Source organism: Tamandua tetradactyla, chromosome 21 (assembly GCF_023851605.1).
Source record: "Tamandua tetradactyla isolate mTamTet1 chromosome 21, mTamTet1.pri, whole genome shotgun sequence".
In the NCBI taxonomy this organism is placed as follows: Eukaryota; Metazoa; Chordata; class Mammalia; order Pilosa; family Myrmecophagidae; genus Tamandua; species Tamandua tetradactyla.
This window is the reverse complement of record NC_135347.1, coordinates 35,382,027-35,398,643: the sequence shown is the minus strand read 5'-3', so window position 1 is coordinate 35,398,643 and position 16,617 is coordinate 35,382,027. Positions and strand designations below refer to the sequence as shown.

The window sequence follows — 16,617 nt, the reverse complement described above, 5'->3', positions numbered from 1 at the left end:
AAAACTCCCAACCCTTTAGAAAAATTCTGTAGGTACTACAATTTTGATACAATATGCCAAGTGTAGCTTGAAAGAGTAAATAATCCCTCAAAAGCAACATTAGCAAATTAATTGGTATGTGAACAAAGAACACTTTCTGCACCCGCATGAATGTTGCCTTTATTTTTTTCTCACAAGTATGATTTTAGAAAACAGCTGTATTGCATGTTGACAAATGACAAGGCAGCACAGGGGTGAAACACTTTCGGTCAAGGCCAAGGGGGAGGGGGAGTGGAGAAAAAGGGCTGCGGCAATAGCAAAACCGGCTCGAATCCCTCGCTTTCCTCAACTGTTTTTTGCGGTTGCTGAGTGGGGGCCTCGCCGCCCCCACCCCATCCCCCCCTTTCCCAGGCTCTGATTTCAGTCTTTGGAGTTGACCAAACTAGATGCAGGCGGATTGGTGCACGGGAGCTCTCCAGCTTGAGCGTCCTATTTATTAATTTATTTTCCACGGCCCTCCCTCCCACGTCTCCCAACCCCGCGCGGGCTGTTCTTTGTGTCCGGCCGCCACTCGGGCTCGGGCGCTCCGGCGGGGAGCGCGTCCGCCAGTCCCCTCGTCCCCCGGGGCCGGCACGTGCTGCGCCCTCTCGGCCGGTCCGCGGAGGGGGCGGAGGCCCGGTCTCTCCCCTCTATCCCCTCCCCGCCAGGAGGAGGAGGCGGAGCAGAAGGCGACTGCTGCCCTGCCGGGGAGGCGCGGCGAGAGGGGGCTGCGGTCGGCGGAATCCGCTCCCGGCTGCCGAGCGGCCCCGCGCCGGGCGACTCGTGTCGGCGGCGGCCACGAAGGCGGGGAGCGGGGATGTTCCCGGGCACTTCCTGACTGGCTGGCAGCGCGCCCCCGGCCCGCCCCGCACGCCCCCGGCCCCCTCGGCTCGCTGGCTGGCTCGCTGGCTCGCGCGGCCCGGCTCTGCGTCGGCGGCGCCGCGGTGGAGGCGCGAGGGGGACGCGGCCGGGGATGAGCGAACTGCGGGCAAATACGCCGCGGACGGGCCCGGAGAGGCCGTGAGGAGCCGCTTTTCTCCGAGTTGCCGCCTTGCCCTTGGATTTGAGATCATGTATGTACGCGTCGCCGACCTGCCATTGTCTGTCCCCTGAACGCGCGTCGTGCGCCCCGGCGCCAGAGGCGAGGGGCTCTTGCCCATCCTTGTCGCGCGCCTGTCCCCCCGCCCCCGCCCCGCACTTCCTGTTCCGATTAAAGTGAATAGTCGCCCTGACCGTGGTCCTTTTTCTTTTTTATTTGTCCCTCGCCTGCGTCTCTGTCGGTGTAGGTCCATTCACATCGTGGCGCTGGGCAACGAGGGGGACGCCTTTCACCAGGACAATCGGCCGTCGGGGCTTATCCGCACTTACCTGGGGAGGAGCCCTCTGGTCTCTGGGGACGAAAGCAGCTTGTTGCTGAACGCGACCAGCACGGTGGCGCGTCCCGTATTCACCGAGTATCAGGCCAGCGCCTTTGGGAATGTCAAGCTGGTGGTCCACGACTGTCCCGTCTGGGTAAGGGGCAGCAGCCGCTAGGCAGCTTTTCTTTCTTTCTCTTTTTTTTCACTTCTCCTTTTCCGCTTCCAAAAATCTGGGCTGTTCGGGTCTGTCACCTGGCTAGAATTTTTTAAAATTTTGACGGAAATTTTGCCCCTTTGTTTCGTTTGAAGCCCGGGGGCAGCACACTCACAGAACGCTCTTGGAGGGCAAAAAGCCGCAGTAGGAATGTGGAACATTTACTCGTACACTTCACGAAGCAATTGTGGGTTGTCTCTTGTTAGACAGTTGAACGTGCCAACCCCCGAGGGACGGGGTCACTAAGTTTCACCAGCAGAGTGCAGTGTTTGTCATGCCTGCCCAGTAGGTGATAATGTAATATTCGCATTCTGAAAATAAAGCCCTGTGAAAGCTGAACTCAGGCAAAAATGCTTTGTCTAGGACAGTTCAGAAATAGGGCCCTACTTGGGCAATTTAGAAATAGGACCCCTGAAAAGGGGGGTAAAATAAGGACTAAGAATATATTTCAAAACAAGTAATTTGTAGGACTATCCACCTCTGGAAAATTTGAGTTAGTTTTTATTTTTAATAATGCAGATTCTCTTAATATCTTAGCAATTTGTTTTTAGTGACTCACAAGTCAAATATTATTACTAATGGAATAGTTCATATTTTTTGCTTGGGAAAAAGTTTAAATCTTTAGAATATGAGATAACTGCAAAAATTATAATGAAGGGTATCATTTCTAGATTAATTCTTGAGTGTTTTCAGTACACAAGATTATATTTGGAATGTTTTAATTTAATCTTGTTTGAAAATTTCTGAGTCTTTACAGATACTGGAGTTACATTGCAATTAAAGTTTGCATTTAGTAATAATAAGTTCAATATCTGAAAAAGAAAACCGATTATCATTATTTGAGACTGTATTCAGACATCAATTTTTTTTAACTGAATCAGAGGCTATAGGGAATTAATGTACCTTTCTAAGGACATGTATAGAGTGTGCATAGAAAAATTTCTTTTGCAAGTTTCTGTGTTACGAAAAGAAAAGATCACTTGTCCATAACAATTTTTGGTTAAAGAAAAGTTATTTTATAAAAGGTTAAAATAAATGAAAACCAGGCTTTTCGAAAACAGAAATGCTGTTAAATCCCTAATTATGTCAGTGATGATGCTGATCATAGGAAGCATTGCTAGACAATTTATTGCTAGAGCCTGTGTTACAAGCATGTAACACTTCTTTTATTTCACACCTTTCCTTGGGAAGAATCTTAAAAACTTATTCGTTCAACAGGCAGTTGAAAAAATGTTAAGTTGATAAAGTAAATGAATGTAGCGAAAATAAAGTTGAATTAAGATGTTGGGATTGCTTTTCCTATTTTTCCTTAGAGTTGTTAACTCTTTCCTGTTGATGGCGATAAGTTTGCAAAAAGCAATGCTTGTGATCCCATGTGCCGTGTGTAATAAATGAAATCTTCCGAATGGATTAAAATAGGCCTTTGTAATCTGTATTTTTGCCATATACTGATTGTTTGGTTTATTATGCTAATCACCTTTTGTTCAGTTAGAATCTGGCCCTGTTTAAGGCTGTGAGTTTGTAAGCAGGTAGAGTTTTCTAGGTTATAATGGTCTTCAGACAAAGTAGTATACATTTGTAGAGTTGCTTTTTATAAAATGCTTTTCTTTTGTTGGTAAGTAAAGTCCATCAGAGATATTAAAGTTGATTGTGTTCATCAGTTGATATTTGATTATGTTCTGGATTAGAATATTAAATATAGTAGAGCAGATAGAACACAGGTTTTAATAACAGGACCTGAGTTCAGATTCCTACATTCCCCTTAATATCTGTGTGTCCTTGCTAAGTCGCTTATCCTCTCTCAGCTTTATTTTCCCTTTATCTATAAAATAAACAATTTCTGCTTCCTAGAACTGTGGTTGAGGATTAAATGAGATAGTATAGGTAAAGTTCTTAGCACAGACGCTGGCTTATAGTAGGTGCTTAAGAAATGGTAGCTACTGTTATAACAGGTATAAAAACAAGCTTTATTATAACTGTATATCACTTAAGCATAAGTTTCCCAACGTAACATTCATGACTGATACAAATACATTGAACCAGTGATGTTAATACTAGGTGCTGTTTTTCCAGATCTCTATCATATAGAGCAAAACTGTTGTTTCATTATAGAGATTTGGATTTTTTAAAAAAAACATGAGTTCATGTCTCCAAATGTGGCTTCAAGCCTTGTGTTACATAACTGTCTGAAGGAAATCCTGAAGCCGATTTATAAGGAATGAGAGAATTTGATTTCCCTCATAATTCTAGAAACCAGTAGAGTACTTTCTCTTTGACATAGTTTGAGAAGAAATGTGATGTTAGTGCCTTGGAGATGAAATGATTTAGTTGTGCTTCTCTTCCTGTTCTCTTCTGTAGTTTTACTCTGGATCCTTGTAAATAAATGTATTTCAGATTCATTAGATGTAGCTCATTTTTTAGCATGCCTCTCTCCCACCCACCCCCTTTTCTGTGCCATTACATTACCATTTCATTTCGCATTTCTAATCTTTTCCTGTTTACCAGAAATATTCCATAAAAACCAATGAGGTAATACATTCACAATTTTCTTATGCAGTATTTGAAGCTCTAATATGGATTACAAATGAAATGATCTGAACCCAACACATTTTCTCATGACATTTTCACTTAAATGTCTCCCTTTTCCCCATATACACTTCAGTAACTCTGGAATTTTGAGTGACTTGGAATGCAAAGAGTAGTTACTTTTGATTTTTCTCTCTGAGAAAATTAATATTAATATTAGTCCTACTTTTATTTTGTTTTTATCCCATTCATCGTCTTTGTCCTCTTTCTTTGTTATACTGGTTTACTTTGCTATACTTCTATGCTGTGAACTTGAATAGCATAACAGACAAAATTAGAACTAAACAGACTTTAGTTCTGTGGCCGGGGATTGGAAATTAGTGTAGAGTCCAGCTGGGAAGCTTTCACCTTTTCTTGTACTGTGACCCACGCCACTTCTCCCCGTCTTACACCACCAACCACACCCAGTTCACATCTTTGCCTTTGGTATTTTTATTCTGTAGTTTACTAGTTTTTGTTTTTTTTTTTAAACCTGCCTTCAAAAATGCTCCGTACATCCCAATCTAATAGAATATTCACATCTAGAAATTCTGCAGTCATTATCTGAGTGTATTTGTGGGAAAAGGGCAGGTTGGGGAGGCTGTAGAAAATTGGAAGAGGCTTTGCTTGGAGGTAGGGAAGGTACTGGTGAAAAGAATCTCTCAGAGTAAAAGGTCATTGCTATGTTAACAAACCTCCAGAATTTTCCATCATCAGATAAAAGTTCTGTCACACGGATCTTGATTGATTCGAACACTATTAACCCTGTAACCCTGTTTTGAATTCACATTTCAAAGCACAGACTTCTTTGACCAGCAGTTTTCAGACTATTAAGTCATATCAAGTCGTCTTTTTCTCTATCTAGCTTTATTTCATCCTAGAAATGCATGCCGTGGGCCATATAATGTGCCAGATAAGAATTAAAAGTTAACTAGGATATGGAAAGGAAGTTATTTGTGCACATTTGGAAGTGGTATTAAAATACATAATGATATTTTCATTATAGAACTTTTCGCACAAAAACCTTGAAAAATTCTTTTAATGTCCATGTAAAATATCAAAGCTCTAAATTTTAAGGACCAGAACCCATAATAAATTATATTGATTCTAGTTTTAAATAAAACTATTGATAAATGTAGTCCAAAAGTTTTTGAAAGTAGGATGTTTATACTGAATTTTTCATTTACATGAGCAAGATACGTGAATTGCAAATATATTCCTTACCATGCTAGCACCTTAAAAACAAAAACGCAGCTTCTTTTTCTGGAGACATAACCCTTCCCTCAACACACACACACACACACACACACACACACACACATACACTATTAACAGTATTACCCAAAGGGTAGATAAAGTCGAAATTATATATATGAGTTTTGAAAATTTAAATCAATTTGTATGGAACGCCACAGAATTCGCAGTAGATTTACAATGTCTAAACTCTGAAAATTCCTGCAGCATCTAACTGGGTCACGTAAAATCCTTTGACGCTTCTGTGCTCATACTGATTCTGTTTCATCTTATGGCCTAGTGTTACATTTTTTTCTTTTCTGCATCGGCAGGCACTGGGAATCAAACCCGGGACTCCGGCATGGCAGGCGAGAATTCTGCCACTGAGCCACCATCGCACCACCCCTAGCGTTACATTTTTAAAGTATTAGATGATAAGACATAGTATAATTTTAACACATACATATTTTTGAGTACAAATGATTGAAAGAGGTTGCTTATTTCATTAGATTACCAAGAAATCTTTAGATCTTTTGTTTTACCATTGCACGATTGTCTAGGCTAAATAAATAAATTAGAAAAATAGATTATAAACATTTAAAATTTTTTGTAGTTACTTACTTAAAAAAAAAATTTGTGAATTCCAAAAATTAAAATGCAGCAAAATTTTTAACTTAATATTTTACAGTTTATTTCATGAGTGGTTTAAAGTCAAGTAGATTAAAAATTATTCTTTGCATTTTGGCGTAGGACATCTTTGACAGTGATTGGTACACCTCTCGAAATCTGATTGGAGGCGCCGACATCATTGTGATCAAATACAATGTAAATGACAAGTTCTCATTTCATGAAGTAAAGGATAATTATATTCCAGTGATAAAAAGAGCGTTAAATTCAGTTCCAGTAATCATTGCTGCTGTTGGCACCAGACAAAATGGTACGTATATAATTTTCTATTCTATAATGAGAGTGAGGTGGCCTATTTCTTTTAAATAGAACTGACTTTATTGTTGAGTCATATGGGTTAAAAACAAAACAAAAGAAAAAATGACTCTGGGTTCAAATGCCAGCTGTTATCATTTCTTCATTTGCTATGATAAGACAACATCAAAGGAGGCTCAGGCAAACCTCTGCTGTGATTCTGATGGGTACATATTTGTCTAGAATTCTAAACTGCTTTTCTGCATATGGACGGAAGTCAGTAACTGTGTCCTTTTGACATATGCAAAGTATTAGACTCATGCTGATCCTGAAAACTATTTTTGACAATCTTAAGATCACTCCAAGTGGGAGGATAGATTGTACACATAAGGCTGTAGGCTTGGGAGCAGAACTTTTAGGTAGATAGCTGGCAGTGGGTTGGGTACTCTGGCAGTTCCTGCCCCAATGAGATGATTGTTGACTCCACAGCTGAGGGATTCATTTGATTCAGGCAGATTTATTATTTGCTGCTATGCATATTATTGTCAGATGTCTCAGAAACAACTCAGCATTCACTTTGATCTGGTGGTATTTTATAGATCTTCTTGGTGGTATTTTCCTCAGTAAATCTGTCCTTAAAATTTTATTTTGATTCTTTTTAAATTGAGGTATAAACAAGCATATAAAGTTCATTAATATTAGATTTCTCTTTAATGTATTTTTACATATGTATGTATCTCTACCACTGTCACCCAGATCAAAGCACAAACATTTCCAGCATCCCTATTCCCTGTCAATAACTCCTCTCCTCAGAGGTAACCACTATTTTGACTTCTAATGCCATAGATTAGTTTTACCTGTTCTAGAACTTCATACAGAAAATGGAGCTATGTAATGGGGTGGGTGTCTTGTGTCTGGCTAATTTCACTTAATATAATGCTTTAGAATTCATCCATATTGTATATTACCACAGTTTGTTCTTTTTGTTGCTGTGTAGTATTCCACTGTATGAATATGCTGCAATTTATTTATCCAGTCACCTTTGGATGGATGTTCAGGTTGTTACCAAGGAATGGGATGATTGGGTCATAGGGAGACATAAGTTTAGCATTTGTAGATACAAATAAATCAGACTTGACCCTTCCCTGAGCCCACATCCCCATTACTTCCTTATTTTTTTTAAATTGCTGGCCATGGTTCTTGAGAGTCATCCACACTTCCTGATTCCACATCCTGATTTCCCATTCATTGTGTAGTTCGCTACAGTCTGACTTCTACTTTCATAATTACACCGCCTGTTCTCACTCAGGTCACCAGTTACATCCATGCTGCCAAAGTTTAACATCAATTCTCTCTCTAAAATTGTTTAAACACACTTCTCTCTCCACGGAACAAAGCTACTTTCTTTTCTGATTTTTCTGATTCTTTTGCTGTCTTCTTTATTTGCCCTCCCACTCTCACCAACACATCGCGTAGCTGTTTTCCAGGGTTCCATCCTTTGGCTTCACCTCCCCTTGCTCTTTACCCTGACCAGCGGTTCTCTAATCTCTTGCCCTGGTTTCCCTGTAAATACACTGATAATTGCCCAGTCTGTTTCTCTGGTTCCAGCCCTCTCCTGACCTGTATCCTCAGAGATACTTTCCTCTTTCTACCAAAATCCCTGTTTTCATGAATGATGCCAAACCTACCCATTCACTCAAGTCAGCGTATCCTAGACCCTGCTTTCCCTCTCATTCCCCACATCCAGTTGGCTAAGAAGCTCTTTTGATTTGACATGTAAAGAAATCTGAGAGTCATCACTTTGTCTTCATCTTCCCTGGACTTCTGGTACTGGTCGTTTAATTTTCTGTCATAGTGGCTTTATTTGATTTTCTGAAGGGTTAGCTCCTGATCTTGTAGGGTCTGAAATTCATTTGGAAAATTCTTGGTAAGGGAAAAACCCGCAAAATTACAAATATGAATATATACTAAAGTGAATATTTATATAGAATTAGAGAAGAAAACACAACAAATAACAAATCTTAAAAAAAAAAGCTGTCAAATACCATGAACATTTAAAAAAATAATGTGATGTTTTTATTATTTGACAGCCAAACACCTCTTTCACTTTTCTTCTTGTGTTTTTTTAGCTGCATGCTCTTTGATCACCTCTTCATTTACTAACCATTTTTTTTTAATTTCCTAGAGAGACTAGAATGGATATGAGTCTGTCTTTTAGCATGCTTGTTCACTCCTCACATTCTCCGATTCTGGCCATCATCGATTGTGTTTATTTCAGCCTAGTGAGTGGCAGAAATATTCCTGGAAGGCATTCCTGTACTAGCTATCACTTAACTACAAGGAACCAACTACAGATCTCAAAAATATCTCTCACTAAACCTAAATTTAAAGTTCCCTTAGCAGGATCCCTAATTCAAGAGCCACCTAATTCAGGGTGCAGTGAGTGGAAAAAAGACGGTGCTCTTAACCAGATGTAGTAAAAATAGCTTACTTTTGCATACTTTTACAAAAGTACATGCCCATGTAAATGCATTTATTGCTCAGCTTCCTCTCATGTTTTGGAAAGCATCCAAAAGAAAGTCCTGAACCTTATGCTTCATCAGCCTTATGATAATCCGGCCCCTGGCTGAATAAGCCCTCCTGGAATATTTATCCTAGAAGACAAGTCAGATAATGAGATTCAATGCTTTAAATACTTCGGGAACTTTCTTTTTCCCTAACTTTTATTTTGCAAAATTTCAAACCTAGGAATATTTGCAAGAATAGCACAACTCCAGAATTTATACACACACACACACACACACACACACCACACAATTCATTTTCTGAATCATTTGAGAGTAAATTGTAAACATGGGATTTCTTCACTCCTAATTACTTCAGTATGTATCATCTAAAAACGAGGCCATCTTACCATTAGGCACAATACAGCCATCACTTGAGAAATTTAAAATGCTGTTTTCTATTTTACTGTCGTTGAAGATACAGCCTGTGCTCACATTGTTCCAGTTGTTCCAACAGTGTGCTCTATAACTGTCTTTTTTTTAAATCCAGGATGCTGTTAAGGGTTACACACTGCATTTTGTCATATCTCTCTAGCCACTTTTGATCTGGAAGAGTTCCCCTCCTGGTTTTTTTTTTTGGGGGGGGGAGGCGTGTCTTTTATGACATTGACTTTTTTAACTTTTTATTTTTAAGTAATTTAAAACTTACAGGATAGTTTTAAAAATGATACAAAACCCATAGAGAATGAGAACACAGCTTATCAGGAGATAGGAAGAGGCTAGAGATTGGGCATTTGGTGCGAAAGGAGTCCAGGATGTTCAGCAGGACTGATCTTAAAGATCTAGAAAGGGAAAGCACAGTACTATCTGATGGTAGCATAATAATACAAGTACACTGCACAAAGCTGAGTGTGAGCATGGTTGATGGAGAAGGGCTGGGGGCATGTAGGACACCAGAAGGAAACATAGAGGAAGATACTGAAATGATACAACTTAGCAATGCCTAGATAGACAATGATGGTGAATAAATGTACAAATATAAAACGTTTTTGCACGAGAGAGAACAAACACATGTCAACATTGCAAAGTGTTGAAAATGGGATGGTATATAGAAAAACATATAATCAATGCAAACTAGGCTCTGTAGGTAACAGTAATATTGTAATATGCTTCCACTGAATGTAAGAAAGGCAATATGGCAAAACTAAATATCAATAAATGGGGGATATGGGGGTGGGGTAGGGGATTCTTAATGGAAGAAAAGGAAATATCCTCATATAGATTATGGTGGTGAAGGCATGGCTACGTGATTATACTGGGAACCATTGATTTTTTTACTTAGGTTGGATGGTATGATGTGTGAATAAAACTGTTTGAAAATGAAGAGAGAGATGCAAGGGCTGGAGAAAATATGGAGAGAGAGAGGAGAGAGAGAGAGAGAGATGTACCGATGCACCGTTGGCAGGGAAGCAGAGTGGTGTAGTCTCTCTGGAGGGCAGTGTGGTGGTTCCATAGGAGGTTAGGAGTAGGGATGCCGTATGATCCTCTGACCCTGTAGTTAAGTGTATACTTGGAGGAACTGAGAGTGGGGACACAAATGGACATTTTGCATGCTGGTGTTTAAGGGGGCAGTGTTCACTATTTGCAATGGATGGAGGTGGCCTAAGAGTACATCAACTGAGGAATGAAAAGGGAAAACTGTGGTGTATACATACAAGGGACTACTGAGCGGCTGCAAGAAGGAATGAAGTTGTGAGGCATGCAACTGGGTGAATGAACCTTGAGGACAGTATGTTGAATAAAATGTCAGAAACAAAAAGGCAAATATTATCATGCCTCATTCAAATGGATTAATTATAATATACAAACTTGGAGAATTCAAATTCAGAGCACAGGTTATCAGTTAAGGCCTGTTGTAAAGGTTCCTAGACTCTAAGCTCTGGTAGCAGTCATGTCTATTCCAGAATTGTAATGGTCGTTTCTAAATTCTGAGATGCTGAGCTATTTGTGTATAACCTGGTCATTCCCTTGAACTTCGGGTATTTGTATGACACCTGAAACTCAGAGTTAGAGCTCCGAAGTTATGAAAGTCAGAATTACCCCATACAGCAACTGTTAAAAGATTTCAAAAAAATGATCAGACTTCAACTCGAGATATGAATGAAGCTAATCTGGATAGGACTAAGGTAAATCAGAATACAGGGTAAAGGATGATATGGTCTATATTTTAAAACTTCAACTTCCATGTGAGACCAAAGGAAGAGATATTTATTTGGTGCAAAATTTATATTTTTGGTAGCACACTATCTACTTTAACTTGTACAGTCAGTTTATTCAAACACCGTAAGTACATGGAATCTTGAATAGGCATGAGATCTTATTGATTTGTACAGGTTAGTGTGATGCCCTGATACATCCCAGAGTAATTTGAACAGAGAACAAAAAGGTATTTGCAAAGTCCTCTTGAGGGACTGGGGAGAAAATAGGAAATATTAAGCTTCCCCAGCTGGGGAATTCCTGTAATTCTCACAAGCATGGGGGACAAACAATTTAATAGGCCAAGCCCTCGATATTGGGACTTGCCCTTATGTAATTTATTCCTGCAAAGGAGAAGCTAAGCCTACTTACAATTATGCCTAAGAATCACCCCCAGAGAACCTCTTCTGTTGCTTAGATTTGGCCTTTCTCTCTAAGCCAACTAGGCAGGTGAAGTCCCTTGTCTTCCCCCTTATGTGGGATGTAATTCCAAGGGGTGTAAATTTTCCTGGCAACATGAGACATGACTCTCAGGGATGAGCTGGAACATGACATAGTATTGAGAAAACCTTTTAACCAAAAGGGGGAAGAGAAAACTGAGAGGTCATTCTGAAGTTTATTCTTATGCATTATGTAGATGTCCCTTTTAGTTTTTAGTGTATTAGAATGGCTAGAAGGAAATACCTGAAACTGTTGAACTATATTCCAATAGCCTTGACTCTTGAAGACATCTGCATAACTACATAGCTTTTACAATGTGACTGTGTGATTGGGAAAACCCTGGCTGGCACTCCCTTTATCCAGTGTATGGACAGATGAGTAAAAAAATATGGACAAAAAAAAAATAAATGAATAATAGGGAAGAATAAGGGATAAAAAAATTTGGGTCAATGAGGGGGAGGGGTATGGGGTATAGGATATATATATTTTTATTTTTTATTTTTTATTTCTGTTTCTAGAGTGATTCAAATGTTCTAAAAATGATCATTGTGATGAATATACAACTATATGATGATATTGTGAGCCATTGATACTTTGGATAGACTGTATAGTACATGAAAATATCTCAATAAAAATATTAAAAATAAATATTTGCAGAACTAAAAAGAAAAATAATCAGTTTCTCGTGTAGACTTTCCTAGAGAGGAAAGAAGGTGTTGGCGTATAGCATAGGTTTCTAGTCCCTTTGTTTGTTACCTTCTCATTTTAAATGAGCAAACTGGTGTTCTAGTTAACACACTGGCCTCCCGCGTTGTATTAACATAAACATAGTCCCCTCTGATAACATCCCAGGGTAATGTGGGCATAAGATTAAAAAGTATCTGCAAAGTCCCCCTGATGGACAGGAAAAATGTTGAAATGTTAAATTACCCCACCTGGGGAAGAACTGATATTCTAACAGCACGGGGGACTGCCAAATTACTAGGCCAAGCCCTCAAACTTGTGGCTTGCCCTTATGAAACTTATTCCTTCAAAGGAGAAGCTAAGCCTATTTATAATTCTACCTAAGAGTCACCCCAGAGAACCTCTTTTGTTGCTCAAATGTGGCTTCTCTCTCTAAGCGAACTCCACAGGTAAACTCACTGCCCTCCGCACTATGTGGGACATGATTCCCAGGGATGAGCCTGGCCCCAGCATATTGGGATTGAAAAAGCCTTCTTGACCAAAAGGTTGAAGAGTAAGGAGACAAAATAAAGTTTCAGTGACTGAGAGATTTCAAATAGTCAAAAGATCATTCTGGAGGTTTTTGTTATGCATTATATAGATATCCCTTTTCAGTTTTTGGGGTATTGCAGTGAAATGCATGAAACTGTTGAACTGTATTCCAGTAGCCTTAATTCTTGAAGATGAATCTATAACTATGTAGCTTTTACAGTGTGACTGTGCGATTGTGAAAACTTGTGACTGCCCCTCCCTTTATCTAGTGTATGGACAGATGAGTAAGAAAATAAGGAAAAAGATAAGTAAGAAAATAGGGGGTAGGAATGTTTTCGGTGATGTTTTTTACTTCTATTTTTATTGTTTTTGGAGTAATTAAAATGTTCAGAAGTTGATTGTGATAAGTGCACAACTAAATGATGATGCTGTGAGCCATTGATTATATACTTTAGATGATTGTATGTTGTGTGAATATTTCTCAATAAAATTGCATTTATTTAAAAAAAAAAAAAAGCCTAGCCCCCTGAGTGTGATCAGTTCTGGGCACTCCCAGTTTCTGTGCGATCTTCCGTAATTCCTCCCCGACGGTCCCCCTGTTCCCGTGGTAACTTTGTATACCTTTATCCAGTACTCGCTGTAGCATGTTATGATTGTTTGCTGTCATGTCTAAATTGCTCAGTTGATTATGAATTTCTTTTACCTTTGTATCTTCATGTCTCTAGTGCTTGACACATGGTAGGTGCTCAATGAACATTTGTTCATTGAGAGAATGAATGGTTTAAGAATGATCTAAATTAGTGAGAAAAGAACAGTCTCCTCACAAGTTGGAATTAATTTACCATGTAAGATGTGATTACAAAGTAATTACAAAACTGTTCAACTCAAGGACATTTATTTATACCTCACCTCTCCCCCTTGCAGTCCATGAAACTACTGGGTACTCTCCTTATAACTCCTTTCTATAACTCTTTTTAGAATTGTTTCAGCAGACATGTGGGATCATTCTCATCGCTTTCCTTTGTTACATATTGTTTTTGACAAGCTTGACTGTGTGTGCCTTCTTCATTAGACTTGGCTCTGAATACATTTTGGTTTTTACTAAATAATGAATTTATTTTTAAAGGAGGAATTTTTTTCAGAACATGCCTAGGGTTTATTCATAGCCTTAAGCCCCTGAAAGCCAGCATCATGTCTTTTAGTTCTTCTTGAAGCACTAATAGATTTTAGTACATTGCTACGAAGAGAATTGAAGCGGATTTCTAAAAGTATTCTAAGCCTAAGCAATGTTGTAGGAATCACTCTACAGGTTTTCAAAGTGGCTAGTTTGAAAGAGATTCATTTGTATGCCAGAGTTACATTTTGTTCGCTTTAAAGATTAGATATTTTGTGATAGCACCTTAAAAGAACATAAGAGAAAAAAAGACTGCAGTGTCTGCTAGGAGTATGGCACTCTCATTCACGAAGTCAGTATGATGGTGAGATATTAAGTCTTAAGTGTGAGCCTCTAAAAGCACCTCACTTTAAAATTATTTGGGGTCCTGACCCTGAAAAAATGCTCAGTGTAGGTTTATTTAATTCATAAATGTTTTGTTCGTTCTTCTGCTGTAACCCAACTGGCAGACTTTATTCCTTAGAATCTTAGACTATATAGCTTATTGATGTGGAAGAATATAGCAATGTAAGAAGAGAATCACAAAATAACTAATTAGGAACAAGAAGGTTTTAAGAAATAATATTTTAGAATCCAGACAGAAGGTAGTCAAATAACAACTAATTAGAGAATAATATGGTGTATAATGACAAGGCATTTTTCCTCTTTGGTGAGTGTGAACAAAGATGAAATATCTTCAGTGATACAAAATAGATATAAGGAGGCACTTTCTAGATAGGGTGGTGTATCAGTGAGATGCTTATAGCTGCATGCAATGGAAAACCCCGATCAGCTGATCTAAATCTGAAATTAGTTGTTTTTTCCCCTCAAATCAAAATTATGTTAAATCAGTTGTAACAAAGGTATACCCCACCCATGCAAAGTGTTAATAACAGGGAAGATGGTGTGCGTGGGTGTGGATATGTGGGGACAACAACAAAAAGTGTATCAAAATGTGGAAGGTATATGGAAGCTCTGTACTATTTTAGTAGCTTTTCTGTAAGTCTGAAATTTTTTCAGAATAAAAAGTTAAAAATCGTTTGTTAGAAATTATTGTTCACTTAATTTTTCACTTGAAACACTGACATTGATTTCCTTTTGTCCAGAAATAAAGTTTAATAAGATGATTTGCCTACCCACCCCATTCCATCAACATAAGGAGAGCTTTGTAGACATAAGTAGGCCTCTGTCTGCAGGAAATCAAAGGCACTGTTGATGAAGGCTTTGTAAAGAATGCAAAATACCAACGTGTTATTTTTCAAGATAGACTGAATTCTGTATGAAAATTTAATGTTCTCCAAGCCTAAAATGATTTTAGAAAAAGTAAAAGCAAAAATGGTTTTGTTTGTTTCTTTTTAAGGCATAGTTTAGAGAACCCAAACTTAGTTTTTAAGTCTTACTATATCTTACTATTATCTTGGCATCAATAGTTCTTTACTCAGATTAAATTTTTATCTTCTTTATTGTTGCCACTTTTGTATATCAAGCATAGCAAAAGGCAGTTTTATTATTGTCTCTCATTCTCGAACTCACAGTGCTCCTTGGACAAGGCCAGGGCAGTCAGCTCCTCTGATCCTCCGTTTTCTCCTCTGTGGAATAAGTACATGAATACATTATGTAAGCCATGTGTGAGAGTGTGTATGTGTATACACATACCTTTTTTACACACATAGTATGCACATGCACTTGTCCTTAATGTACACCCCATATGTACATGTACATGTTCCATCTGTACACTGTTCATTGGTAGGAAATATGTGGAATATGCTGTGGGGAGCTGTTCACGTGTCCCTTCAAGGGCACTGGAGCTTACCCCCTCAGTGGCTGCTGACAGCCCACAGTCGAGTCCCTTTACAGGTATTGTCCTCTGCTGAAGGAAACCATCTTGCCTAAGATTGTGCCTCCTCCACGGGGCAGCCTCATCCAGTTACTGGTCGATGAAGGGGTATGAAGCCCGGCCCCACGTTCTGTAAATGGGTTTCGTCTATAAATGGCCATCTGAACTCCAGAGTCCCCTGTAAGATCAGCTGAGGTCTCTCTTGCAGCTGCATTGCAGTTCACTTTTTCCTCTCTGGCCATCCACTTCCTACATTGCCAAGGAGAGTTTGTTCCCCAACAACCCTCCTGCACACAAGTCTCTATCTCAGAGTCTACATCCTAGAAGGAGCCGGCCTATATCAACATGCATTTCTAGAAGTGGGGTTATCCTCTTTCGTCTTGACTACTCTTTGAACACGTGGTGCTGTGGTCATGAAACAAAACAAAGCTAAGTGGTACATATAGAATAGTCTCATCAGAGAGTATTCTTATGGATAGGTTAAGTGTGCCACCATCTCAGAACACTACATGCTACAACCAGAAATCTTGGGACAGTTCAAATTTTCAGTGAGTATTTTTTATACCTTCTGATTTTTATTTTTTAAGGTTGAAGAAAAAGATAGTGATTGAACTGGATCTCTGCAGTTGAATGCTTTAAAATCTCATGACTGAAGTGTCTGAATTAATAAGAATGTATTTTATATGAAACTTACAAAGAGAGAGACACTTTCACCGGTGTATCCTTGAAGATTTGGGTGAAATTGAGGATTTGATTTAAATGAAATCATAAAGTTTATTCAGACTGTAGTAAATATTTAAAGTTTATTGCCAAAAAAAGGACCAAAGCACTGTTTTCCAGGGGCAATTAAGTTGTGAAATGTGTATTATTTTATACTGGACTAGAAACATTGAAACTCGGAA

General features: G+C 39.0%; 1 protein-coding gene across 1 annotated transcript in view; it reads left to right on the top strand.

Moving 5' to 3' along the window:
* Positions 1 to 951: 951 nt before the first annotated feature.
* The window catches only part of RHOBTB3 (Rho related BTB domain containing 3), a 69,313-nt gene continuing 53,647 nt past the window's right edge, over positions 952 to 16,617 (top strand). Inside the window, exons 1-3 of the mRNA XM_077139116.1 lie at positions 952 to 1,091; positions 1,305 to 1,530; positions 6,139 to 6,325. Coding sequence (XP_076995231.1) covers positions 1,090 to 1,091; positions 1,305 to 1,530; positions 6,139 to 6,325 — 415 coding nt within the window. The 5' untranslated portion in view covers positions 952 to 1,089. The remainder of the gene's footprint in view (positions 1,092 to 1,304; positions 1,531 to 6,138; positions 6,326 to 16,617) is intronic.